At 43.2% G+C, this 26,625-nt stretch overlaps 2 protein-coding genes across 6 annotated transcripts in view; one reads left to right on the forward strand and one right to left on the reverse strand.

The window, feature by feature from the left end:
• Positions 1-1,689: 1,689 nt before the first annotated feature.
• Glra4 (glycine receptor alpha 4) lies at positions 1,690-24,187 on the reverse strand. Of its 2 annotated transcripts, XM_027934639.3 has the most exons (9): positions 24,117-24,187; positions 20,362-20,492; positions 20,025-20,092; positions 19,162-19,385; positions 18,942-19,024; positions 16,964-17,104; positions 13,186-13,400; positions 7,989-8,138; positions 1,690-1,980 (listed from the first exon to the last, which is right to left on the reverse strand). In XM_027934639.3, the coding sequence occupies exons 1-9, from the start codon at positions 24,185-24,187 to the stop codon at positions 1,690-1,692; spliced, it is 1,374 nt and encodes a 457-aa protein (XP_027790440.1). The 2 variants fall into 2 exon arrangements, with proteins under 2 accessions (XP_027790440.1, XP_071462768.1); XM_071606667.1 differs by lacking the exons at positions 20,025-20,092; positions 24,117-24,187 and having other exon boundaries at positions 20,362-20,472.
• Plp1 (proteolipid protein 1) overlaps positions 7,401-26,625 on the forward strand; it is an 80,650-nt gene continuing 61,425 nt past the window's right edge. For 3 of the 4 annotated variants that reach the window (XM_071606670.1, XM_071606669.1, XM_027934695.3), the window contains exon 1: positions 7,401-7,491. The gene's annotated coding sequence lies outside the window, so the exon portion shown is untranslated. The remainder of the gene's footprint in view (positions 7,492-26,625) is intronic. The other variant, XM_071606671.1, reaches the window with a different exon arrangement.

Raw genomic sequence — 26,625 nt, forward strand, 5'->3', positions numbered from 1 at the left:
TCTTCACGATGAAGAGACCAGAATATTCTCTTCACGAAAAGAGCATTTGTGTGAACAGGAAAGAGCAGACAACCTCAAGGAAGAAAGAAAGCAAGAGTTTTTTGTTTGACTATAGGATTTACTTTGATCGTTGTATTTATTGACTTTCAATTGGATACCATGTGGTATGAGTAAGTTGGGAGAGAGTGAGACATGGGGAGAGAAGATTGGACTTACATAGTTAATTATTCTAGCTCCAGAGAAAAGGTCAAGATGTCTGAGAGATTATTTGATCACTTGGTCCAGCTGTTATCCCCACACTTTAATCTCTCATATCTTGTTTCTGTTCCTCCATAGTTAGGATAATTCAAAGAATTTAGTGTACCAGGCCCATGCTTCCCACATTGCAGTGGTATGTTAGGCCTGAAACATACCACACCAGCCTCTCTATTCTGACATTTCTAGTAGCTTTAACTGACTGCTGTATCTCTCACTGTTCCTTACTATAGAAGGAGAAAGGGAAACAAGAGAAGGGTGAACAAACAACACTTATTATGGCTCTCTAACTTCGACAGCTACTACTCTGAGATTGGTTGAGTCAATGTTTGTCCAGGATAGTGGTCCTTTATATGCCTAGTTCCTTCCCAGGAATTTTGAAGCCCACTTTGACCTGAACAGGGTTGCATGGCACCATTACTTGCTCATTAAAAGGAAATAAAGGAACAAGTTTTAAATGAGGGTCCTGGAAAATAAAGACTTGGGAGAAAAAAGAAGAAACAAATGAAAACCTAGTTAACAACAAACTCTCCGAGGATGGTTCCTATATTTATACTCTTCCTGGGTTCTACTACTTTTGATCTCACTTTTATTGAGTTTCCTAGCATCATACATTTCATAAAGAATTTTTTTCTTTGAGAAGATTTTTTTTTTCTCTCTTTACACTATCTAGCATAATGAACCCTGCCACCATGCTAACTATGGAATAGAATAGATATTTCTGAGATGAGGAAATTCAGGTGGATATGGAGGGGTGATCTTTCTGATGCCCCAAGGGTTTCTTCCCCAATTCTGATAGTGTTGAATTTCTCAGAAAACTTGAACAGTCCTTTGTTGGGTCATATTCCCAATGTTCACATGCCTTCCTAGCCCTGTTCAGCCTATGACTCTTCCATTCTTTTTAAGAGGAAGAAAACCTATATCTTTGTCTTCCTCTCACTGTAAGGAAACCTGACTGGGTCACACAGGCAGCACTTGAGTATGGGAAAGACTTCCTATTTGAGGTTGTGATAGGAGGGATAGAGGGTCAAGTATGAGCTAGGATCTGGGGGGGGGGAGGTGGTAGGGTGAGGACTGGTATAGATTAAGATGACAAACATCAGAAACTAGTAGCAATGGTCTGAATATTCTCTACTGGAGTAGAGGAAAGGAGGGAGCCCAGCAAGGACAGAAAGTCATCTTGGCACCTTAGTCTCATGAGAAATGGGAGAATATAGAGAAAATATGGACTAGGGTAGATGAGCCGTCTTTATAAGTACAGCCACAATTGGCACCATGCAGTATTGGCTCACATAGCTTTGGGACTGGTAGTTGGAAATTCTGAATGGGAGATTGGGAAGGAACTGTCTTCCCCAATGGAGTCTAATGGGGAGGGAAAGCCCATCCAGGAAGAAGCAGAAAGCCATAAGCTGGACTCTATAACCTCCACCTTATTCACAGTGCCTGGTGGATATCTTCTGACTGTAGCACTTTATAGACAACCCAGTAGAAAATATTGAAAATGAGGAAAGTAAAAGGGAAGACAGCCCGGGAGATGGTGTCAATTCTCTTGGCCCGGTCCACATAGAGTTTCCGCATGGTTTCTCCTTCTTTTAGAAGAGAGGCTAGAGTTTGGGGGCTATAAATACTAGAACCTTCCATTGGGCCTCCATCCCTTCCCTGCAGGCAGTGGCCCAGGCCATAGCCACGGAAATAGAAGCGGCTTTCTCTTATGATGTCTTCCTCCTGGATTACAAGGAAGAAAAGGCAAAAGTTGAGGTCAAACCTGTAAAGTAGAGGGATAAAGACCAGGCCTCACATAACTATCTCACATATAGCTTAATGCAGAGAAGGTGGCTGTATACACAAGCCAAGCTTTTTTTTTAATTGATTCTTTTTAATCATGCAGATGGTAGAATCCATTTTGATAAAAATTATACAAGCATAGGTTATATCTTATTCTAATTAGGACCCCATTCTTGTGGATCCACATGATGTTGGGATTTACTTAGGTATTTTCACATATATATACACATAGGAAAATTATATCAGATTAATTCCACTGTCTTTCCTTTTCCTATCATCCCCCTCTTCTTTTTTCCCCCTTTGTCTAATCTACTGAATTTCTTTTGTTCCCTATTACCCCTCTTTATTGTGGTTTATCTCCCACAAATCAGTGAAAACATTTGACCTTTTGGTATTTTGGGATTGGCTTATTTCACTTAGCATGATAGTCTCCAGATTCACCAGGCACATGCTTTTTGATTGCCACAAAACTCTTCATGAGGTAGATGAAGGCTAAGCAGCTATATGTGCTACATATGATATAATTTCTGTATTAACAGTTAGGCCCTGAGCTGCCTTTTAAAAATGTATAACATAATTTAAAGTCATTTAAATTCCAGTGAAATGCCAACTGTAAGGGACATCTCAACATTAAGTCATCTTTGGTAGTAAACAAAAGAACAAAACCAGCTGGGCATGGTGGCACATGCCTGTAATCCCAGTGGCTTGGGAGGCTGAGGTAGGACATTTATTACCCAATGCACATTTCCATTCAAAGCCTCCTCAGCAACTTACTGAGGCCCTAAGCAACTTAGTAAGACCCTGTCTTAAAATTTAAAAATTTAAAAAAGCTATATTAAGATGACAAACATCAGAAACTAGTAGCAATGGTCTGAATATTCTCCACTGGAGTAGTGGAAAAGAGGGGGCCCCAGCAAGGGCAGAAAGTCATCCTGGCTCCAGAAACAAGGCCAGACCTCAGTCTCATGAGAAATGGGAGAATATAGAGAAAATATGGCCTAGAGTAGTTGAGCCATCTTTATAAGTACAGCCATGATTAGCACCATAAATTATTGGCTCATATAACCAATATAACTATATATATAACTATATATATAACTATATATATAACTATATATATATATTTATATATAACTATATATATAACTATATATATAACTATATATATATTTATATATGTAACTATATATATGTATTTATATATATATAAATATAGTTTGTCAATTTGATATAGCTCAATTGGTAGAGTGCTTACCTCACATGCACACGGCTCTGGGTTCAATCCCTGGCACCACAAAAAAATAAAAAGATTTTTAAAAAGGCATGGGGATGTGACTCAGTGATTGAGTGCCCCTGGGTTTAATTCCTGGTTCCAAAAAATAAATGAAACATCAAATAGTGGAGCTGAGATATTTAGACTCGGTGAAATTGACTTTAATGAATTTCAAAAGCTTCAGAAATAGTATTTCTTGAATGTAGTATCTTTTGAAAGTTCAATTATCTTGATTCAAAGCTGAGAATTCCAAAAGTTTTAAATAACTTAATGGGTTATCCAAAGCAGAGTAAAGCTAATGACTCTGTTACAGATATGTGTACTTCTAAGCAGAGCAACAGAGTTGACACAAGGGTCAATATATCCAGAGTGACAGTTATTACCCAATGCACTTTCCATTCATATATAATATGTGCATAATGATAAACTCATTAAGCACTAAGTAATATGGCAAACTACAAAACGTCCATTGATCCAGTAGTCAGATGGGAGCCAGGAAGTAAGCACAGAAAGATAGATATAGGAAAGAGAAAAGACAAAAGCCCCTGAGTGATCAATGGAGTGTTAGTAATATAAGAGGCTGTCAGGCACCCATTTAGAACCTATTTACTTTTATTTTATATAAGACCCAAATAAGCCTGATTTTATCTTCCTCTAAAGGGAAGTGTTAAGAAATATATCCTTGAAAGATGTTTATAATTTTAGAAAATATTGAAGGTTCGGGGGCAAAATCTTAAGCTATCTAAAAGAAATCACCTGAAATGCCAATTGCTATCTCAATTTGCCCCAAACTGAGAGGATTCCTGAGACTTGAGTCTTTAGTGCTAAAACTAGGGAAGACCAAGGAAAACCAGAAAGAGTTAATCACCATACAGCTACCTAAGGTAGTTAGTATAATTATAAGAACAAGATACAGGTGTATTATATGGGTATGACATAGATATTTTTAAAATGTGAATCAAATATATTTTAAACATTTTGTGCGGTTAGAGGGACATCATAGGATCTTCATAATGGGACCTCTGCAGCTATGGTAGCACATTGAAATGCCAATTGGTGTGGTAAGTCCTAGTAACCCTTGATTATTATATCACCAGAAGCTGACCTGTCACGAGGGCAAGCCTGTCAAGTAGGCATTGTGTTGGTCTTGTTCACTGCTGTATTTCCAGTGTCTACTTCTGTGCCTGAAACATAACAGGAACTCAGTAGACTTTGGTGGAGTGAACGAATGGACTGGTGAGCCACATGCTTCAGAATATAGGAAGAGAAGAGCTTTTTGTTCTTATGCAGCCAGCATCCTTTCAAGATCTTAAACCCAAAGTTTACTCAGAAGTGAAACTCCCTGGGTTATAAAATACTTTGCAGGAAAAATAATTACTCCTTGCCCACCCTGCACAATGGCCTGATGCTCTTTGACTTCCAGAAAGGGATTAGCATTTTGGCATAGGAAAGAATCTGTCTGCCAACTCTAGAGCTTTGCTGCCCTATCCTTGATTTGTCAGGGTCTTTGTGGAAAGAGTTGTATGTGGGTAGGCCAGAGACAATTTGCTGTTGTGGTGTACCTTAACCCCAAGAGGTTGTAATAGGGAAGTCTTAGCTCTATGTTCAAGATAATTCCCATTGTCTCTTTCACCACAGGACTTGGCTCATCTCACATGAATTCTCTAATTCATTTTCACAGCGGAGGTTAGATTACAACTGCTATTTCTGTTTCTATATCCAATTATTTTTTCTTTCTCTAATCACAGTAAATCTAAAAGGAATTATTTGGAAATATTTCCCAGGCCATAAAAAGACACTTCATACAGTAGAAAAAATATGGCTAATAAATGAGTCTAGGCTCTTTTTGATTTTAACAGGTATTTCTTGTAGCTGGAGGAATAAAGATGAGTGACCTGAAATAGGGAGTTCTGGATTTGTGTCTTATCCATTTAGGCCAAATTCTGAGGTGTGTGAATGTGTGTGTGTGTGTGTGTGTGTGTGTGTGTGTTTGTGTGTGTGGGGGGGGAGGGAAAATGGAGCCATAAATACCACTTTGTGACTTCTATTGCTGTTGACATAGAACTCCATTTTTTCCCAGATATCTGTAAGGGAGGAGGACTGAGAAGCTAGAGAGAGAAGATATTCCAAATCAAGCTGGGGAGTGAAGACACAGTGTGGGAGGTGAAGTAATCAGTATTGACGTGAGAGAGGCAGGAAAAAGAGACTGGAGGTGGGGGAGGGTGCTGGATGGAGGATGGCAGAGATAAGCAGGGTTCTGGGACTAAGTTCCTGAGAGAACTTGGCAGTACTTTGAAAATTCTTTCCATTTTCAAGTTATTCTGTTGATAATGGCAAGGTTTTCTCTCTGTCCAATTTGACAGAGTACCCTTACCAAACAGCCTGCAAAAGTTGGTGGGCTGGGTTATATGGTTGCTATTTTTAAAGCCTGGTGCTAGGGCCTGCAGAGATGACAAAAAAGAGAGCTTCATCCTTCCCTATAAATCTTGTAGACTAACTGGGAAGATAAAACAGAAACACATGGGGAAAAAACCTCAAATATTTTAGTAAGTGACATGGAAGGAGATCACCACGTAGTGGAAATGGGTGGTTGAGGAGAGATTAGAGAAGAAAAGGATTAAGCCTGAAGACCCTGGGATGACTGGCTCCTATTTTCTTCTTCCTCCCTCCCTCCCTTCCTTCCTTCCTTTCTTTTTTGGTGGTGCAGGGGATTGAACCCAGGGCCTCAACTAAGCTATACCACAGCCCCTCCTATCTTTTTTTTTTTTTTTTTTTTTTGGCTAAGGATTTCCTTCTGCTGAAATGGTAGGACCCAGAGAGGTTCTAGTAATGGGTGAACTCTCCATCAACTTGTTTAGCCTGCCTGTTGCCTCCAGTATTCCTGTTACAGTTCTACTGGAATGACAGTAGCTTTAGGAGACTTGAAAAGGAACATGATTTATGGCACAGATTTATTCACCTTAATAGTAAACTCCAGACCACTTGCAGGAAGGCTTCAGGGTCCTAAGCAGGTCCCAAGATGCTGTTATAACTTTGTAATAATTGAGCACTAGTTATGACAGACTCCATTATGAACTCAGGGTCAACCTATATATGAGCAGGAGGGGATAGCTTGTGGCCAGTTGGGGGTTGGGTGAATGCAGGGAAAGAGGTGGGACTAGTGTCAACATGGAGTAGGTCTATGGTAACTTTAGCAATATTTTGGTGCTGAGACATCACCACACTCAGTGTAACTGGGAAAAGGACTCTGGACTGGTTGGTGACCTACTTTTTTTTTCCAAGGAAAACATTCAGAAGTTGTCAAGGTCAGACCCCCTGTAAGAATAAGATTTTGGTACCTGCAAGTAGGTTTGACCCAACAAAAGAAGGGGTGGAGACAGTTAGCTTAGAAGAAGGAGAATCCTCTTTCCTTTCCCTGTCAATTCTATATTTCTGCCCTAACCCTCAGTATGGGACAGGAAAGTCTTTCTTCAAAAAAGTCCTAGCCAAGGACATGCAGTTATAGATCAATCCACTAGAGGGCATGCTGCCCAGGACCCAGTTAAAGGGATGAAGTGAGGCAAGAGTACATAAATTTGGACAAACCCCTATATGATCCAGGAACCCCACCCTCTGCAGAGAAGGACCTTAGCAAGGGGCATGAAACCACAGATACAGTTTGTGGTTCAGACTGGCTAGAGCCAGGATTCTGTATGTGTATGTGTGATGCTGGGAGTCGAATCCAGGGCGCTATACACCCTAGGCAACTGTAATTGTTTCCTATCCCCTAGAGGTCATTCTGCACTTGCCCCTTTAGTTTTAAAGTATTGAAATTAGGCAGAAAACATAGGGTCACAGTTGAAGACAGACCAGAACTCTGTGTCCCTGGAGATTAAGCAACTAGCATGTAGCTTAGCAAAGACTTTTAGCTTTGCTCATAATTGGAAGCTTGCTTCTGTGAGGATAGCCCAGGTACCTCTGTTGTCATGACAACTCACTTAGCACCTATTGTCTGGGCAATTGAGGGTAAACTGCCTGTGTTGTCATGACAACAAGCTTCCTCTTATATTTCCCTAGGTGATCATTCTACTGTAGAAGAAATGGGGTTAATAAACAAGAATGAGGGAGAACAACAGTCCAAGCTCAACAACTCTGATATGTCCAGTGAAGATCAAGAAGAAATCCAACAATCAGAAGAGGCAAGTAGTGTTCTTTCAATTCTAACTTAATTATAAGAACCCTCTTATAATGCTCCCTAGAAAGGCACCAATGTCTGACTCTTGAATTCTTTACCACTGATTAGTGTGGAAAACCTGGGGTCCTTCTTGGTGCAGAGAGAGCCAGGAGCAACCATTGTTATTTCTCAAATCAATGTCATATGAATGAACTTCGTAAGGTTCTAATACTAACTGACACATTTTCAGTGCATACTGTATGCTAGGCACTATGCCCATGGTCTTAAATCATTCTACTATACTGCCTTATAGGGGTTAATGTCCCATTGAATACATAGGAAACAAAATCAAAGAGGTATTGTACTTAGCTTAACTGTGCCCAGCCTGGGACTAAAATCCAGGGTTCCTAACTGCTTGTTCAGTTCTTGCAGCTTAGGTTGGGTCTTGGTTTGTGGGAGTAGTAGTAGGGAAGAAGGAATCCAAAGGAAAAAGAAAGCGGGCACCTCCTTAGTTGTACTCACCATGCGTTGGCGCCTCTGCCTTCTTCGAAGTCGCATGAATTCCTTATGCTGACGGGAGACAAAATTGACAGCAGCATACTCCAGCAGGGCAGCAAACACAAAGAGCAGACACACGGCCATCCAGATGTCAATTGCCTTCACATAGGATACCTATAACATCCACCAACAGGGCAGTCAGCCATCTTGACATCCTTCCATGGTCTATCCAGTGGATTTCTAGCCTGTATCAACTGCCTGATGTTCTTCCGTTTTATCCTGAATTTCTTTTGTTTTTTGAAGAAGCTTTCCATGATATGTCCCATTGTCTGAAAGCTCATGTCAAAGAGATTGAGTTACTTATCATCTTTTTTTAAAGATAAAAAGTAGATGTTGATGAACCTTTATTTTATTCATTTATTTATATGCGGTGCTGGGAATCAAACCCAGTGCCTCACATATGCTAGGCAAGCACTTTGCCACTGAGCCACAACCCAGCCCCTACTTATCATCTTTCACTTCTCTGCACTCTCCACCTTCTATTTCCATCTGCATTTCCTCCCTGTACTTATTTTCCTTTCTTCCTTTATATTCTTCTTGCATTTCTACTTCTGCTTCTGCTTTTTTTTTTTTTTTTTTGATACCAGGGATTGAACTCAGGGGTACTCAACTACTGAGCCACATCCCCAGCCCTGTTTTGTATTTTATTTAGAGACAGGGTCTCATTGAGTTGCTTAGTGCCTTGGTTTTGCTGAGGCTGGCTTTGAACTCTCAATCCTCCTACATCAGCCTCCTGAGCCAGTGGGATTGTAGGCATGCACCACCTTGCCCGACTTCCTTCTGCTTTTTATTATTCTTTTCATTCGTCTTCTGATTCTTTTATTTCAATAATCAACACTAATCACGAGTACTGCATTTGTTTGCCTGTGTTATCTCCTCAAGTTCTTATAACCCTGGTGGTAACTGGGCAGGGTTCACCATGCCCATGTGAGAGACATGAGGACACTTAAAGCTCAGAGAGAAGGGTTTAGCAAAGATTACCCAATGTGAAAGTGTGTATTGGGAGTTCTGTTTTTTCCTGCTCTTTTTTAAGAGTGCCTACTTAGGAATGGGGCTCACCCTGGAGAGGAAAATAGGCCAGTATCATGAGGATGCATTGTTGGCATACAATTATTCACTCTAGTACTCTCCTCTCACTACCTTCCTTGGCAGTCTTTAAGTACTTTTCTCTCCTACTACCCTTGTGGAGGTTGAACATGGACCTCTCCTGGAACAAGGCTAGAGCTGGGTGGGGCCAGGAGGAGAGTAGAGCTCAGATTTCTGAAATCCTTTCATCTCCGTAACCAGATATAATTCTACCTAGTTCTGAGCTCATGGCATAAGGCTCCTCAGCAGGGGTAGAATTCAGGACACATGACTTCTTTTATCAGCTTCTGTTTTGTTGGGCAGCAAGGGTGCTATGGATCCTAGGTTAGGAGAAGGTCTCATGGAATAATTCTTTACCTTAGTTTTTGTTTTGTTTTAGTGCTGGGGATCAAACCCAGGGCATGCTAGGCAAGCATTCTACCACTGAGTTATACCTCCAACCCCTGACCTTAGCATTTCTTAACTGAAAAAAACAACAACAACAAAAAAAAAAACTTTGTTCAGTTTCTGAGGATCATTTGGCAATGTTTGGTGACATTTTTGGTTGTAAAATTTTAGGGTGGCAGTAAATATCCTACAATGCACAGCCTTCCCTCGGTATACACACACACACACACACACACACACACACACACCAAAGAATTATCTCCCTCAAATGGCAGTAATGCTATGAGGCTGAGAAATCCTATTCTACTTGTTTTAGGGTGATACCACAAAGGGTGGTAATGGGTTGCTAGGCAACTACGATTAGACATCCCTTGGTGTCTCCACTTTGCCACTTATTTCATTCTCCATCTCCCAGTCCCACTGTGCCCCCAGGGATGGCAAATGTGTGTTGTGAAATCAATGATGAGTCAATGACAAAGGAGCATAATGAAGGGCTTTGAACCATCAAAGGAAAGAACACATTAAGCACCAGGAATAATGTCTTGTTAATGATGAATGTATCAGTATATTTTTTTTAAATCTCAGGAGTTCATCCCCTACTATTATAGCTCGTCTGAAGGACTACAACAGTTTCTAAATGGTCTCCCAGCTTTGACATTTGCTACCTCCAATATGTTTTCGAAATGATAGTGAGTTTTGTTTATGAAATGTAAATCTGATCATATTACCCCCCACACTTATACCCCTTTGTGGTTCTTTGTTACCCTTATGCTACAGTCCACACTCCACTTAATCATGACATGGAGCCTCTGCTTACCTCTCCAGCCTCATCATGCCCCTTGCAATCTATGATCCACTATGGTGAACTATTTTAGTAGTTTTCTAAGAAGCAAATCTCTGCTTTTCTGTCTGTCTTTTACTTAGATAACTTTTATATATCCTCCAGCTTCCACTTTAGATACCACATCTTCTAGGAAGCCTTCCCTGATCTTTCCAGTCTGTGTTGGTTGTCCTGGTATATGTGCCCAGGTTACCTATACCTTCTTAGCATCCATCACATAGCTGACTATTCCCTCCGCTAGACTGTGAGCTCTTCCATGACAGGGATTATTTATATGCTCGTCACTGTTCTAGTCCCAGTGCCCAGGTGAGTTCTTGGCACATAGTTAATTTTTTAAAATGAATGAATGGATAGATGGTTTGGCAATGAGTTTTTCTCTACTGGCTTCTACTTGCTCTCTATGCTCTCCTTTCCACTGCTTGCCCCGAAAGCTAAAGGCTAGTTAGATAACAAGATCTAGAGAGAATTGGGTCCTTCCTTTATTCTACAACTTTAGGTCTAACCTGGAAAAATCTTTCATTTAGCCTCTTTTCTGAGGCATCTGCATTTGTGGAGATCAAGGGCCTTGGAAAGAGATAGTGGTGAGTGTCTTTGGAGGTCCCCCATAAGAGCAAAGGAGTGGTTTCATGGGATCATGGAGAATGGACACCCCAGCTGAGTCAAGCCAAGTCAAGCCTTTCCCCTACAAAGCAAGTCTCTGCGAATTTCATCCTAGACACTTAAGTTGTGTTGTGGAGTGGAATTCAGAGTCCCCTGGCTTGGCCCCATCCCTTTTCTCAGGGCTTCCACTGAACTTAATGCTGCACAAACTCAAAAGAGTGAGCAGATGCTTCCTAGGTTACTGAGTTTCTTGCTCTGTGGGGCTGACTAATGAGGTTGTTTCATTTGGGGTGCATGCCTGGGTATTTTGCTTACTGTCCAGTGAGGTAAAAGAAGGCACAAAATGTTGTAAACAAACAACCTCCCAATAAAGTCTACTTTTTCCAAATGAGGAAACTAAGTGATTCCTGGGGGCAGATGGATTGTGCTCACTCACAGGAGGGGACCAGAAAAGGAAGTTCTCTTGGCAAAAGGAAGGCATAAATTACAATAGCTCCTAGAATTAGAGAAGAATCTCCTTGATATGGCAGAAGCAATAAACTAGGGCAGAGTTCTTAGGGCTGAATTACTTTACTGCCTCTGGTCTCCATATAGGCTACTATCAAAACATAGCTACCACAGCCCAGCCTGGGCCCTATGGTCCTTGCCTAAATCCATCCTGCCTCTCAGAGCCTCATAAATATCCCTGTCCATCTAGGAAACATATTTGCAGGAAGTGACCCCAATAATTTTTCCTTGGATACTTGATCCTGATCTTAATTATTTCTCTCTCTAGAACTTTGGACTACCTCAATGGTTTCTCAGCAGATCAAAAATAATTGGGGTCAATATTAGCTGCTGCTTTATCATATCCATCACATTTCTTTTCAAATCTGACACATGGTACATATAATAATAATTAACGTTTATTGAGTGGTTATTATTGTCAAACACTGCCTTATATATTGATATATATACTTGTATTCTTTTTATTTTTTAGTATTAGGGATTGAAGCCAAGGGTGCTTAACCACTGAGCCACATTCCTAGCCTGTTTTATATTTTATTTAGAGACAGGTTCTTGGTAAGTTGCTTAGAGCCTTGCTAAAGTGCTGAGGCTGGCTTTGAACTCACAGTCCGCTAGCCTCAACCTCCCAAGCTGCTGAAATTACAGGTGTAAGCCACCACATCCAGCTGCAATAGCATTCTTATTCCTATGTTTCGAGTAAGACAGAGAGGTTAAGGAATTTACTTAAGGTCACACTATTAGTAAATGATGAGTCTGGGATTTAAACCCAAATTGGCTTGACTCTAATTTCATACACTTAACCACTATTCCCCCCATATAGCAAATTCATAAATTTGCCATGAATGTCCCAGATTACCCCCTGCCCTAAGTAAAAAGTCTTATTATGAACAAGCACTGAGAGAAGGGAGATCAAAGGTTCTGGTTCCTAATGAATCAGAGCAAGAGGGAATATGTTCACTGAAAGATCCAGGAGAAACTGTGTTGTTTTTCCTTTCCATTGTTTTTCCATGATCAAGTACAGTGTCTGGTATATAGTAAATGTTCAATAAATATTTATTGAATAAATGAGTTTCTAACTCCCTGATGTGCTCAGAGCCTTGCTGACTGTAAGGACTTTGAGGTGACCTCTAAATTGCCTACAGGAAGACATGAGACAGGGAGAGCTGTTCCTAGTCCCATCAGCACAAATCTTTCTGCGTAATCAAAACATAACTAGGCTCCAGATGATCAGAGTCTACTGCCTTTAATTTCTATTTGCTACCTCAAATTTTTTTCATCTTCAAAGAATAGACACTATATCTAGAGCTCTTTGTAATAGTATCTTGGTTCTCCCATAGTAAGAAGACAGAAGTTGGTTCAGAATCCTGATACTGCTTTGGTTGTTTCTGGTGAGACATGACCTTGAGAAGGTCATTTTACCTATCTGAGCTGTTTCCTCATCTGTACCATGAGGGAGTATGACTTTTTACTTGATGAGGGTCTTTTGATCTTGGACATGCTAGTATGTCCTGAAGAAAGTACTCACTCCCTAACCAGACAGAATCCCTAACCTCAGCCTCCACATTGTTATCTATATTATTGGTATACGTTGTGGGGGAAGAGAGTGTGTTGGATGCCTGTTCCCACTCAGTGGCTCCTCTCAACCTTAAATCCAAGGTCAGTAGTGATCAGGAGGGAGCATGTGATGAATAAGAAATGGGAAACTTGATGACAAGCAGGTTCCCTTGCATGTCTCTTCACCTTAGGCAAAGAGGCCCGGGAACCAGAGCTCTGGGTTGTCATGGTGAGCACAGTAGTGATACCAAGGCCTACACGGGCAGGGGCAGCATCCATGTTGATCCAGAAGGAGACCCAGGACAGGATGACGATGAGTAGACTGGGGATATACATCTGAATCAGATAATATCCCATTTGCCGTTCCAGGTGAAACTTTACCTCGATGCAGGTGAACTTCCCTGCAAGGAAAGAGGTGAAGTATCAGGCCCTGGGTCCTCAGCCTTCTGCTGATCCTAAGTGGCAGAACTAGGATATCCCTGTCTCTGTTGAACAATTTGGGGCACCTCAGCTGGCCAATAAATGAGCCTTTGAAAATGGCCACAGTTAGTGCCTGACATCTACTAAGAAAGTTCACAGAGCAGCCATAATGGACATGCCCTCTTGCTCCTAGCACTTTGGCTTCCAGCAGGAGGTCTTTTGAGTGACAGCACAGCAAGAGGATAAAAGCAAGAAGGCTCCAGAGTCAGACTGACTGGGTTTGAATCCTGAACCTTTCACTTACTAGTTGTGTGACCCTGGGCAAAACACCCAAGCTTTTTGAACTTCAGACTCTGCCTATAAAACAGAGTAGTCACAATATCAGTGCCATCACTGGGCTATTGGAAAAATTGAATAAAATGATGTATTTGAGGTGTTCAACTCATAAGTAGCTATTATTATTGCTGTATGATTATTAACAAGACAATTAGTTCAGACTCTACTCAGATATAAGCAGCCTTGCTTGCAACTGCTAGTATCCCAGAAGCTGTCTAGCAACAGAAGTGGGATAAAGACTGCCTGTGTCTTAAGCAAGTGAGAAAAGCCATATAACAGACATCTATAAACAATGCCCATCAGAGACTGGCTCTGGACAGTGGGCCGTAGTTTCCCATAGAGCATTAGGCAGCAGCATTATATTCTACCAACAAAAGTTACATTAGCCCTAGGTACATGTACCAGTGCTCAGCCATCTTCACTTTACCCTGCTTCCCATGACCCTGAGGCTAAGAAAACAGTTGCTTATAGATTCTCCAGAAGAAGAAGCCTAAGACAACCCAAACAAAAACGAGAGGATATACATAGTCATCTTTTGATTTCCATGGGGGATTTGTTCCAAGACCCCTCTGCAAAAACCAAAACCTGTGGATGCTCAAGTCCCTTATATAAAATGTCACAGGATTTGTGTATAACCTGTGTACATCCCCCTATATACCTTAAATAAACTCTAGATTACTTATAATACCTAACACAGTATAAGCAATATGTAAATAGTTGTTGCACTGTATTACTTAGAGAATAATGACAAAGAAAATAAGTCTAGGGCTGGGGTTGTAGCTTAGTGGTAGAGTGCTTTCCTAGCACGTGTGAGGCAATGGGTTCAATCCTCAGCACCACATAAAATAATAAATAAATAAAATAAAGGTATTATGTCCATCTACAACTAAAAAATATTAAAAGTAAATAAGTCTGTACATGTTTGGCATAAGTGCAGTTTCTTCTTGAATATTTTTTATCTGCAGTTGGTTGAATCATTGGATGTAGAACCTGTGGACATGGAGGGCCAACTGTGTATTGTTATTTTATCCTGATCCAGGCTTACTCTTACCAGGCCTACCAGATTTTTCAAGCCCAGTGATTTCATCAATGACTGATGAAGGTTTTGAGAACCTGTGTAACACTATGACTACCTACTGTTCCCTGATCCTACCCTACCTCATGCCACTCTGAGCTTCTTGCCATGACATGTTTTTACTAAGTACCTATATTTTCTTTCCCTTTGTTCATTCCTTCCTTTTCCTGTAATAGCAGTTGTTTTTCATTATGAAATTAATACTTGTTTAGAAGGCGGCTGGCAGGAGAGGCAGAGCACTGGTACAGATGCCTGGGGCCAATGCACTAGAAAAAAATAAGAAGGGGAAAATAACAATATTCATAAGCTCACATTTATGAAGCCCTTATTAAGTACCCTGACATTATCTCATTTAAAACTATAGTAAATCTTTGAGGCAGGTACTATTATTATTTCCCATATTATAGATAGGGACACTGAGGCATGAAGGGATTGTTATGTTTCTCAAGGACACTCAACTAGTGAATAATATAGCCAGAATCCAAACTCAGGACTATCTGACTCCAAAGTTCTTGCTCATATCTGTTGTATCACACTACTTTACATTCAGCTCATATTTCCTTCTAGGATTTTAAATGCATGTTTTTTGTTTCATTTATCACAATACAAATGTTCTGTGTATTCAACTTTGAATCTTACTTTTTAAAATTTGTACATTTCCATGTAAATACAAGAACCTAGCAAGCATCTTTCTTTCTTTCTTTCTTTCATTCATTCTTTCTTTCTTGTACTGGGGATTGAGGGATTGACCCCAGGGGTGCTTTACCCCTGAGCCACATCCCCAGCCCTTTTTGTTTATTTATTTTTTAAATTTTGAGACAGGGCCTCACTAAGTTGTGAGGCTGGCTTTGAACTTGCAGTTCTCCTACTTCAGCCTCCTGAGTCACTGTGCACCACCACACCCAGCACAAGCATCCTTTTTAATGTCTGCATACTATTGCACCAAGCAGGCACACTTAACCTTGCCCTACTGGTGGATAGTGAGAACAATTCCAAGGTTTGGGCAGTATAAACAGTGACCCAGGAGCCATCTTGGGGTCTAAAGTCAATGTGATATGTTGGAACATTTCCTTATAATACATTCCAAGGAGTGGAATTCCTGATAAACAAGTACAAAAAAATTTAACTTGTAGATTAAAAAGTTTCTCAAAGTACCATTTTTTTTTTTCCTGGATTACCTGCATTAGAATCCTCAGGATGCTTGTTAAAATGCAAATTTCCGGACATCATTCCTGGCATGTGTAATTAGAATGCCTGAGAGGTAGAGTCCAGGAATCAACATTTTAGCAGACTCCCCAGGGAAATATATTACATACCAAAGTTTGAAAACCACTGACCTACATAAAAATTGCCAATTTTTTAGCCCCAAAATGTTATATCAATGTCTACTTCCACTGGCCTTTTCTGAATTCAATGAACTATTTCTCTACCCATTCCCCACACCCATGCATCTCACATATGTGCACACACATGTTGATAAGGAGCACCCAAAATATATCAGAACACTATAGGAGGAACCCAGGATCTCCCACCCTTTAGTCTGCTACCTCTATCTTAGAATCTGAGCTCCTCACAAATTGTCAGGGGAAATGAGGAATCAGCAACTCTTAGGGAAGCTGCAAAGAGTAGACACTCAGGCTAGAAAAGCAGCCTCTCTCCATTTCTGGACCTATATTTCACACCTGAGAGGTATGGATGCTAAGCTGGCTGCTGATCTCAGGCCTGTTCCCTGTTCAGCACAGCCATTGACTACTTCAAAATGTGGATTTCCCAGCTTTTACACAAAGTTGGCCCCAGGAAAAGTGGAAAATTCCTGCTACTCACTGTCACAGCTCTACTTCATGTGACAGGGACGAGAATATGGGCTTTGGATTTAGATTTGGATTTGAATTCTGAATCTGCCACTTAAAAGTGTGTGACTTGGACAATTAATGTAACCTCATAGAACTTCAGTGTTCTCTTTCTGAAAAATGTGTTAATAATCATGACCACAATGAGATAAAGTTTATGAAGCACATAGCATCATTTCTCACCTAGACTGGAACTTCTGTAGAGGCTAGCTGCCTTGTCCCCTTGCTTCCCATCTGGAGGCCCTCATGTTCCTCCTAGCAAGTAAAAAAACCTGGTTCTTACCTGTGTTGTAGTGTTTGGTACAATAACCTAGATCCTTCTCATCCCGCAGGATAAATTGGGGCAAAGTCAGCCCCTCGGCCACTTGGACAGCGGGAGCATCTTCTAGCCACTCAAACACGAGGTCATTCATGGTATAACCAACTGCAAGGGACAGAGATGGCAGAGAGCTGCAGAGTGGGTGTTGGATAGGGTTAGAGGTAGTGTTAAAACAAGCAGGCAAGAACAGATGAAAAACATGTCCTGGGGTTTAGGAACTGCAGCTCATCTTGGAAAGGGAAACTTTTCCTAAAAGGATATTTGTTCATTTGTCTCATGGGCCTGTCCTAAGTGGGTAAGTCAGGAAGATTCCAGACTCCTCTCCTACCCTCCTACCAAGTTCAAAAGCATGAGAAAGGCCCAAAGAAGAATTATTCTGGCAGACCTAGAATGAAGTCCAGGAGGGTTGGAATGGTATCAAGGGCCCCAGCTGGGAACATCCTGCTATATCTCAAGCCCAGAGGAGCAAGCATGTGTACTGACCACATGTCTTGAGCTGAGCCAGCCTCAGAGCCAGGGCTTCTGCCACTTCACCTCAGGGAAGAGAGAGCTATTTATATCTTGCCAGTCATGCATGGGACAATGTGCATACCACAGACTCCTAGCCAGAGCCTTGAATTGGGTCAAATTTGGGGTTACTATCTGAACATGCAAATCTCTCACAGAGAGCAGTTCATTAAAGTTCATGCCATTTATAGTACCAATTCTTGTATGTCAGTCAAGAAGGGAACAAAAACACTAAGGCTCACAGAATCCAGTGTAGGGCTTTGACCCAGAGTAGCTGTGTGACTTTGGGTGAGTCACTTCCCCTTCTGTTTAATGAGAACAGCAGCTGCTCTATTTATTTTTCTGTCAGTCTGTCTCTCTTCCTTCCTTCCTTCTTCCCTCCTTCCCTTCCTTCTTTCCTTCCTCCCTCCTCCCTCCCTTCCTTTCTTCCATAATTCTTTCCTTCCTTCCATACCAGGGATTGAACACAGAGATACTTAACCACCAAACCACATCCCCAGTTCCTTTTTTATTTTTTATTGTGAGACATGCTCTCACTAAGTTACTTAGGGCCTCCCTAAATTGCTGAGGCTGGCATTGAACTCATGATCCTCCTGTCTCAGCCTCCTGAGCTGCTGGGATTGTTAATTGTGCACAATTGTGCCCAGCTCTGCTCAGTGTTCAAAGTTGTTGTGAATGGATTATGGGAACCTGGATGTGATTGTGGTTTAAAAATTCTTAAAGAGCTGACCACAGGAAACATTCTATGTGTCACTGTTATTATGTACTAGAAATAGCCTTATGGGATGACTTCTCTGAGGACCTTGTGGATGTCTTCTGATTTTGTAGTCTCAACTCACCCAGGAGATGGGGAAGGAATGGAAACAGGTGACAGACCAGCCTTGCCATCCTTTGGCTCCTCTGTACTTAGGACAGCCCTCACAGACTGGTACCTCTGCCAAAGAGGAACCCTTGGGTGACTTCTCCTTTATAGCCACTTTTCTATGTTTGAAACTATCCTCTCATACTTCTCTATAATGATTATCTCTGTTCATGGGAATCAGAGTTCAGAGAATACCCTACCTTGCCCAACAGTGGCATTTTATAGATATCTTTAAGGTCTTAACTCAGGAAAATACTAAGGGAACATATCTTTAGGCAGAGCACACCCTTTCAAATCCCCTTCCATAGTCATTACAAGCATATTTGTGTATCAGGCTTGTGCTATCCCATGTCCTAGTCTTTGGAATATCCAGGCCAGAAAATGGAAAAATGAACTGGACTGAGTGTCAGAAAACCCTAGATTCTAGTCTTATCTGTGCCAAGAATTGTCTGTGTGTGCTTGTGTAGATCCTGCCTGACTCTGAGTAGCCCTTTTAATACCTGGGATGTCATGAGATGGGGTTTACTAGCTGCTGTTTCAGGCCTTGCTCCATGACTTTCTACAGACACTTACAGCTTTCTAGCTGCATCGTGCAGGTCTGGATGTCCATAGGGAAGTTCTTGAGGTCCATTGGGCAGGACAAAATGAGGGTCAATCTGGTGGTGACAGTAAGAAAGAAGTGACATCAGCTTACTGGGATCTAACATTGCATAGGGGACACTTCTTCCACCCTCAGCCTCCATCTGTCTTCTTCCCCTTGATGCAAATTCTCCTGGCCATTCACCAGGTGTACCTGATGCTGTAGAGCACATTTCCATTCTTGAAGATGCGCAACAACTTGTTGTCTGTGGTCACTTCGTGGAAATTGGCCCCTTTCTCATTGGCAAAGAAAAGGTCTGGCTTCCAAATAGAGTCCAGCATGGAGGGGTCGAGGTCTAGAGAGTCATCAGGATATTCTCGGTAGGCCAGGCGTGGGTCATTCCACTGCTGCCGCAAGAAGACATTGACTCTGTAGTCCTGGGAGGGTGCAGATATGGGTCCATCAGAGGCATTGCTATTTCCAGGGGCTCAGCAACCCTACGTGAGCAGGAGAGTCATGAGGAGGAAATTCTGGGGCATATTGGGGACAGTAGGCATTTTCCACTGGAGGAGCTTGTTTGGGGCTAATAAAGCAAAGATGGTAAGGAAAAAGGCATTTATTTAAGCATCTACTATGTGCCAGGCTCTCTGCTAAGTCCTTTATTTATATGTATCATCTCATCTAAATTTTACACCAATCTTTTGAGGAGAGTGCTATCATGATCTCTATTTTACAGATGAGAAACTGAGACCAAGAAAGATTTAAGTAGATATACCTTAACACCACTGTTAGTAGAGCCAGCATTTGAACCCAGGTTTGTCTAATTCCAAAGCTTGTTGTCTGCATGGAGCTACTTCACATATTTGGCCATCTGTTTGTTGCTTAGCTAGTTCATCTTTAACTATAGAAATCTAAGGCTAGGGAAAAATATTCTCCCAGTGGCCAAATTCAGACCCCTATGGCTTTAGCCATGACAATGAAACAGGAAGTGGACAACAGAGGTATGAAATGTGTGTGGCCTGGTTGGCTTTTCCATTCACATTGGGGTGGAAATGGGGAACAGGAAGACTCCTTACCATGGTGGTCTCGGTGACGGAGCCAAAACTGTTGATGAAGATGTTGCAGGTCACATTCACAGGTGGGCCTAAGGGTGGCAAAGCACAGCCCATTGGCAGGGCATTCCAGAAGGCATGGAGCAGGTTTGAGGACTCTCTCCCTGAGCTTCAGGCTGGGAGAAGATAGTGCCAGCTACACAAGCCTTTGGACTACAAGGAGGGGAGGCTGTTTCTGAGCTATAAGAACTAGCCCTGGAATACCAGTCTCCTTCCTTAAGGCAATTCACAGGGGCTGACTGGGTAGTGTGTCACAAAAAGTGGTAAGGAGGGAATGGTTTTATAGAATGACTTTTCTTACCTTTAAAATTGGGCCGAATTCTGGCATCGTATCCAGATGTTCGCCCCATAAGCTTGTCCAGGAAATCAGAGGGGGACATAGGCTGAGACCCCTTGTTTCCAGATTTGACATCCTCCTTTGCCAAAGCCACCCTGGACATGAGAGGTAAAGAAGTCTGAGGCCAGTTGCATTTGTCAGAGACTCTCCATTCTCATCCTCATCCACCTCTGACTGGCCTCCTCATCAAGCAGGAGGATAAGAGAGAATGGGTCTCTGAGTAACAATGTACAAAATGAGGAGAACAATAATAGCCATAAGCCAACATGGCAGCTCAGCCACTAGTCCTAGGAAATGGCTTTCACATAGATTAGATTTTTTTTTTTTTTTTTTTGAGAGAGAGAGAGAGAATTTTTTAATATTTATTTTTTAGTTTTCAGTGGACACATCTTTTATTTTTATGTGGTGCTGAGGATCGAACCCAACGCCCCGTGCATGCCAGGCGAACGCACTACTACTTGAGCCACATCCCCAGCCCCAAGATTAGATTTTTTTAACCCTACAATTTTCATTGAGTTGGGGGGTGAGGATTGTTATTTCCATTTTACAGATGAGAAAATGGAGGTTTGAAAAGGAGTGACTTGTTCAAAGTCTCAGGGCTGGTCAGATATAGGGTTAGAATTTGAACATCATACTGTGGTCTTGTACAGAGTTCTTTTTGTGAAGGTGCTTTGAAAGTACTCAAAGAAGAGTGATATCTCACTGCAGTGTTTTGATTATGATAGGGCCATTGGGATGTTTAGCTAATCTGGTCTGGCCAAAGATGGGAGGGGCTTAGGGACAAATTACATCCCTGAGAATTGGTGTCAGTTGCTTGGGCTTCACGTGAGAATGAACAGAATGTAAGGCCCTGCTTCTGAAGAGGGAGGTGTGGCTTTTGGCATTTGTTGTAGCAAGAAGCTAGGTTTTGAGTTCTTTTGGTTCAGGGCCATGGCCACTGCTAGCAAGTGTACTCAACTATTGAGAGGAAGCAGGTCCCTGTTCATGGGAAAACCCCCCAGTAGGGCGATCATGCAAAGAAGCTTAACTCCCATCTTTCCCCCTGAACAGCCTGATTTTGAGGAAGGGGCCAGTATTGTTTGGCCTGGCCTAGAAGCCAGCTTCCTTTTCCCTTGAGAAGTTTCCTTTCAAGTGCAGCAAAGTCTCTTTGGCATGCCTGCTTGCCAGCTTACCAGCCAATATATAGATTAGGGACCAGAAACTCAGCAAAACCTTGGGGACAGGGGCAGAGTTCAGGCTGGACTACTAGCTAGGCCAGGTGTCTCCTTCTTCATCTTGGTATCATCATTGTGCCAGGTATGACAACCAGCTCCACTGCTGACATGGCTGCTCCTACTGTGGAACTGGGCAGCAGGGTGGCTGCTGTCCTTCTGAGTCTCAGTCTTCTTTGAGCTAGTGGGCCTCTCTTTCCCATGCACCAGCCAGTGACCAATAGAATAACAAAAATAGCTAAAACACCATACTAAACTCTTCACATACAATATCTCATTTAGTTCTCATATCAGTCCTTTCTGATCATCCCTATTATACTCATGCTTTGTTATCCATGGGGGATTGATTCTAGGACCCCCTTTCAGATACCAAAATCCATAGAAGCTCAAATCCCTTATATAAAATGATGTAATATTTACATATAACCCATGCACATTCTCATGTGTGCTTTAAATCATCTTTGGATTACTTATAAGACCCAAAATGTTGTAACTGTTAAGCAAATACTTGTTATACTAGTACATTTAGGCAATAATGGTAGAAAAAAGTCTTTACATGTTCAGTACAGGTGCTATTATTTCAATATATTTTTGACCTATGGTTGCTTGAATCCATGCATATGGAACCTATGAATATGAAGGGCCAACTATATATACATGTGGAGCCTTAGAACTCATGAGGTGAAGTGATATCCTCAAAATCATCTAGCTAACAAATAATAAAGCCAAGATTTGAACCCAGAGCTATTGACTTCAGACCAAATCTACCACAGTACTATGAGGCAAGTGTGGCAGGGTGAGCTGCCAAGGGACCAGAGTTGGGGAAGTTCAGTGGCAGCTCTTCCATGACCTCCTAGAGTCTTATCTCCTTGAATTCCCCCAAGCAGGGGAAAGCCCTTACCCTGGAGACAGAGGCTCCCCTGGCCCTCAGCAGGAACAGCAGGAGCAGGTGGCCTAAGCAGGGTGTGGAAATCCGAGGAGGCTGGTGGTGGTGCTGGAGCAAGCAGAAGTCTGCAACTTCACCACAGGATGTCCATGCTAGCCAGGTGCTGCTGCTGCTGCTGCTGCTGGCCACCTGCCACCTGCTTTCTGGGAGGCCACATGGCCCTGCACAATGGAACAACCAGACCCTCTACAGTCCTCATCCCCACTCTCAGGTCGCTTCTCCTACTAGTATCAGCCCTAGGAACCCAGCACATACTGTGGGATAAGCTGTCTTCAGCCCCAATTCCTCTTTTGGCCCCCACTTCTGGGGCTACTTTGTCTGAGGACCTGAGAGGACAGTGACTGTGTATAGCCACTCCTTCCTCCCTTTCATTCCTGCAAAAGTCCCAAACACCAACAGATCCTAGGAGGTTCCAGAACTGACAGGCTTTCTCATACAAGGCCCTGGGGTGGGGTAAGAGGAGAACTCTGAATCAGTTACTGAATACCAGAACAACATCGGTCGGTCATTCCCCGTCTTTAGGCCTCAGTTTCCATATTGTTCATATGGGCATATCAAATTGCCCATCTTGCTCTAATTGCCTTCAGTCTCCAAACCCAAGTAGAAAAGCTGCCATTGGAGCTTGGGTCGTTGAGGCAGCCTCTCTTCCAAGAGGACCAGCAAGTCGCAGCTTCATGCCCTCCTTTTTTTCTATATCCTCCTGTCAACTCCAGGTGAACTGCCATTCCACTCTGAGCTACTTTTTAGTCTAAAGTTTATTGTTGTGCTCTGCATCCTTGTTTGCCTGCCAGCCAATGTATCTGCAAGCAGTAGGATAGGAGACTCCTCAGAAACAAGCAGCTCTGGGGTGTTCCTTGGATTAAGAGGGGGAGGAGGATACTGCAGTGACACTTGCTCCTTCTGCTTTGGGGTACACTGCTCTTGGGATGCACTTCAGTCCAAGCCATAACTATCTTTCCTGCTCAGCTCATCCTGTCAACCTAGACTGGCTCCTGACCTAACAAGAAAGGGGCAGTTGGTTGGGAGACATTTACAAGGAGCCCAAGCATGCCTCGCATGCAAGCCCAGGAAATGATTGCTACTTGGTGCCCCTCAAGGGACAGTGAGCAGCCATGTATGCACAGTCAGGGTGATAGGGTGATTGCAGAAGGCCAAAGTTTGGGCAGCCCATGTGGTCTTAGGGCAAACCTGTGTTACTTGAAGACTCTTGTGCAGGCAACTGCCAGATATTGCTGTTGTATTTATGGAACTGAGCAGGATGTGGCCCAGCTGGTAGGGAGACAGGATTAGGTGGCAAGTTAGATGGCCTCCATTTGGGGGCTCAGCTACCTAGCCCCTACTCCAGGCCCAGGAAACTTGCCCATGCAGAAGACTTCCTACCAGCTTTGACATCTCTAATGGAAAGCTCCTGGGTCCTGTTTGGGGGAGCATGTGCCCTCCCCTGGAACCCTCCAGACTGTGGGCTTTTTGTAAACTTAGAGGAAACTGTGCCCGCTGCCCAGGTTGCCCCCAACCTCCTGCCAGTGTTTGCATGCACCTTCTTCTCACCCCACTCAGCTCACCTGAGGAGGACCTGCCCTGGCAGAGTCCACAGAAGAAGGAAGGAGAGGGTTGCAGGAACAAGAGTTGTCATTCCGTGGGGACCTTGGAGCCCTTCCTCAGCCTGGCTGCCAAGGTGAGGGGAATATCCCTGTGGGAACGCCGAAAGTATAGAACCTTCCTCCAACTTGGGCTGCTCCAAGGAGCCCGTGGGGCTGGGCTAGGAGTTGTGCTCTCTTTCCTCTTCTGCCTCTTCTCTGCCCTGTCTTTATCAGTCAGGGGCCAGAACTATTCCCCTGGAAATGATCCTGATACAGATAACCCTACCGGCTGCTTGGGCTCGCCTTGGGCTGCGGAGGGCCTCAGCCTGCCAGCCAGGGAGCCAAAAAAGATTCTCTTTGGGCAGCAATCACCCTCTAAACCCTGGAGAGTCTTGGAGGGGAGGGAGGAGGGAGACCGGTAGAAAGATGTTTCCCTCCCTCCCACCTCCCCCTAGATGCACCCTCTGAAAGCAGCAATTTAAAGGCACAGTCACCAGCAGCTGGAGTGGGGTTCAGAGTGTGTCTCTGTGCTGGGGAGGAGCTTGGGCTGCCGCTACTGCTTGAGAAGAGCCAGAGGTGTTCTGTCCAGCCTCCAACTCTCCAGCTGGAGGAGGGCACATAAGTGGCCCTGCTGCCCCCAACTCAACCACTTTCCTTTTAGCCTGGAGCTAAACTGGGGCTCAGCAGTAAAGTTCCAATGATTTTTGTAAAAAAGACCTCAGAAGGGTTAGGCAACAGCCATTGGGTATCCTCAAGGTAATAGCTTTAGGTCAGAAAGGAGGGAAGGAGGAGGCTAAAGGGCAGGGCAATGTTTTTTTTTTCACCCTCTGGATGGAGGCACAGTGAATGGATGATAGAGGAACTTCAGAGCCCTTCTATGTAGTCTGCCTGCCTGAGAGTCTGCCTGCCTGCCTGCCTGCCTTCCTGCCTGCCTGCCTGCCCAATCCCCCTTTATCCTTATAGATTTGTGTTCTTTTCCCTGCCTTCCTCCATTAGGCCATCACTGGGAGGCTTGGGGTCCTCTATGGCTCTCAGAATCCTTCCTCCTTGACAATACTTCCCTAATGCTGCTCAAGGGAAGGGACAACTGTCCTAAGTGGGGGCAGGACAGAGCAAGGATGGGACACTGCAGGTTTTGCAAGTTTCAGAGGAATCCCAGTGGGGGCAGGGCACAGAGACCTAACTGCCTCCAGCACTGGATGGAGAAGAGGCGAGAGGGTGGGCTTGCCTCCTCCCTTGCCTTCTGCACATTTGCTTATTGGCATCCAGGTGCTTCAGCAGCTCCATTTTCTCCTGTCTGACCCTTGCCCAAACTTTCCTGTGCATCATCTAAACAGCTCTGGGACTTCCCCCTCCCAGTGCCTCTTCCTCCCTCCTTTTCTCTCTTTTTCTCTCTTTCTCCCTCTCTCACTGAAGTTTTCTTTCATCTGTCCTCTCTCCATTCCAGTCTCCCTCCAAGCTTCTTCTCTGTGTCTCACCTTCTGTGTCTTTCTCTTCTTTCTCTCTCACAATTTGCTCTCTTTCTCTTTTCTCTCTAGCTCCCTTGTACCTTCAGTCTCAGATTCTTTCTTCCTAAATTACATCAGTGGGAATCCAAGACTTTTCAGTGGAAACTCAGCCACCAGGTCTCCTGGTTTTTTTTTTTGTTTTGTTTTGCGGGGGGGGGGGGGGGGATACTGGGGATTGAACCCAGGGGCACTTAACCACTAAGCCATATCCCTAGCCCCTTTTGTATTTTATTTTGAGACAGGGGGTCTCATTGAGTTGCTTAGGGCCTTGCTAAATTGCTGAGGCCAGCTTTGAACTCTTAATCCTCCTGCCTCAGCCTCCCAAGCCACTGGGATTATAGACATGTACCACTGCATCCTGCAGGTCTGCTGAATTTGAGTATGTATTAGGGAAACGGTCCATGCCACTTTATACGGGTCAGTCCTAAGGCTGATTGCAGCCTCCCCAACCTGGTCAGAGAGGAGTTTGTGAGGATTGGAAGCTGTTCTCAGGTGGCCCATTGGCTATATAGAAGGATTAATAACAAAATATGCACGCATGGAACTTGTGCAGCATCTCTCTTTGCCTGTCTTCTTATTAAAGAAGAGGAATTTTGAAACCACAAGTGAAAGGGAAGAAGATAATTTTCAAGAATATATGCTGAAATATTGATGAGTGAGCTGAGCTTTTGGGTTGAAACTGAAAACATTATAAGCCTCAAATAGTGCCAATATGGCCGCAAAGCAAAATGTTAATTATCCTAGAAACATCTTTAGCCACCCTATTGTCTGCTCACCCTTCCTCCTTGTTTCTCCCAAGCATAACAATTCCACTCCATGGCCCTGAACTGAGCCTTACAGAACCTCTCAGAGCAGCGCTCCAGGATGGGGAATGAAAGAGGGGGGGCTTGTCTCTTTTGTGTAACTTCCTACCTCTGACAACCCTGATCAATCATTTCACTTCCCCTGCCTTAACAGTTCCTCATTGCTCTCAGGCTGCAGTC

This window comes from Marmota flaviventris, chromosome X (genome assembly GCF_047511675.1).
Source record: "Marmota flaviventris isolate mMarFla1 chromosome X, mMarFla1.hap1, whole genome shotgun sequence".
In the NCBI taxonomy this organism is placed as follows: Eukaryota; Metazoa; Chordata; class Mammalia; order Rodentia; family Sciuridae; genus Marmota; species Marmota flaviventris.

What these genes read in the sequence shown, in the direction of transcription:
- Glra4 (XM_027934639.3), bottom strand. Translation starts at nt 24,187, where the DNA reads ATGACAACTCTTGTTCCTGCAACCCTCTCCTTCCTTCTTCTGTGGACT. An exon ending in CCAGGGCAGGTCCTCCTCAG is followed by an intron (nt 20,493 to 24,116) that starts GTGAGCTGAGTG and finishes TCTCATGTCCAG; the next exon opens with GGTGGCTTTGGCAAAGGAGG. An exon ending in AATGTGCTCTACAGCATCAG is followed by an intron (nt 19,025 to 19,161) that starts GTACACCTGGTG and finishes TGTCACCACCAG; the next exon opens with ATTGACCCTCATTTTGTCCT.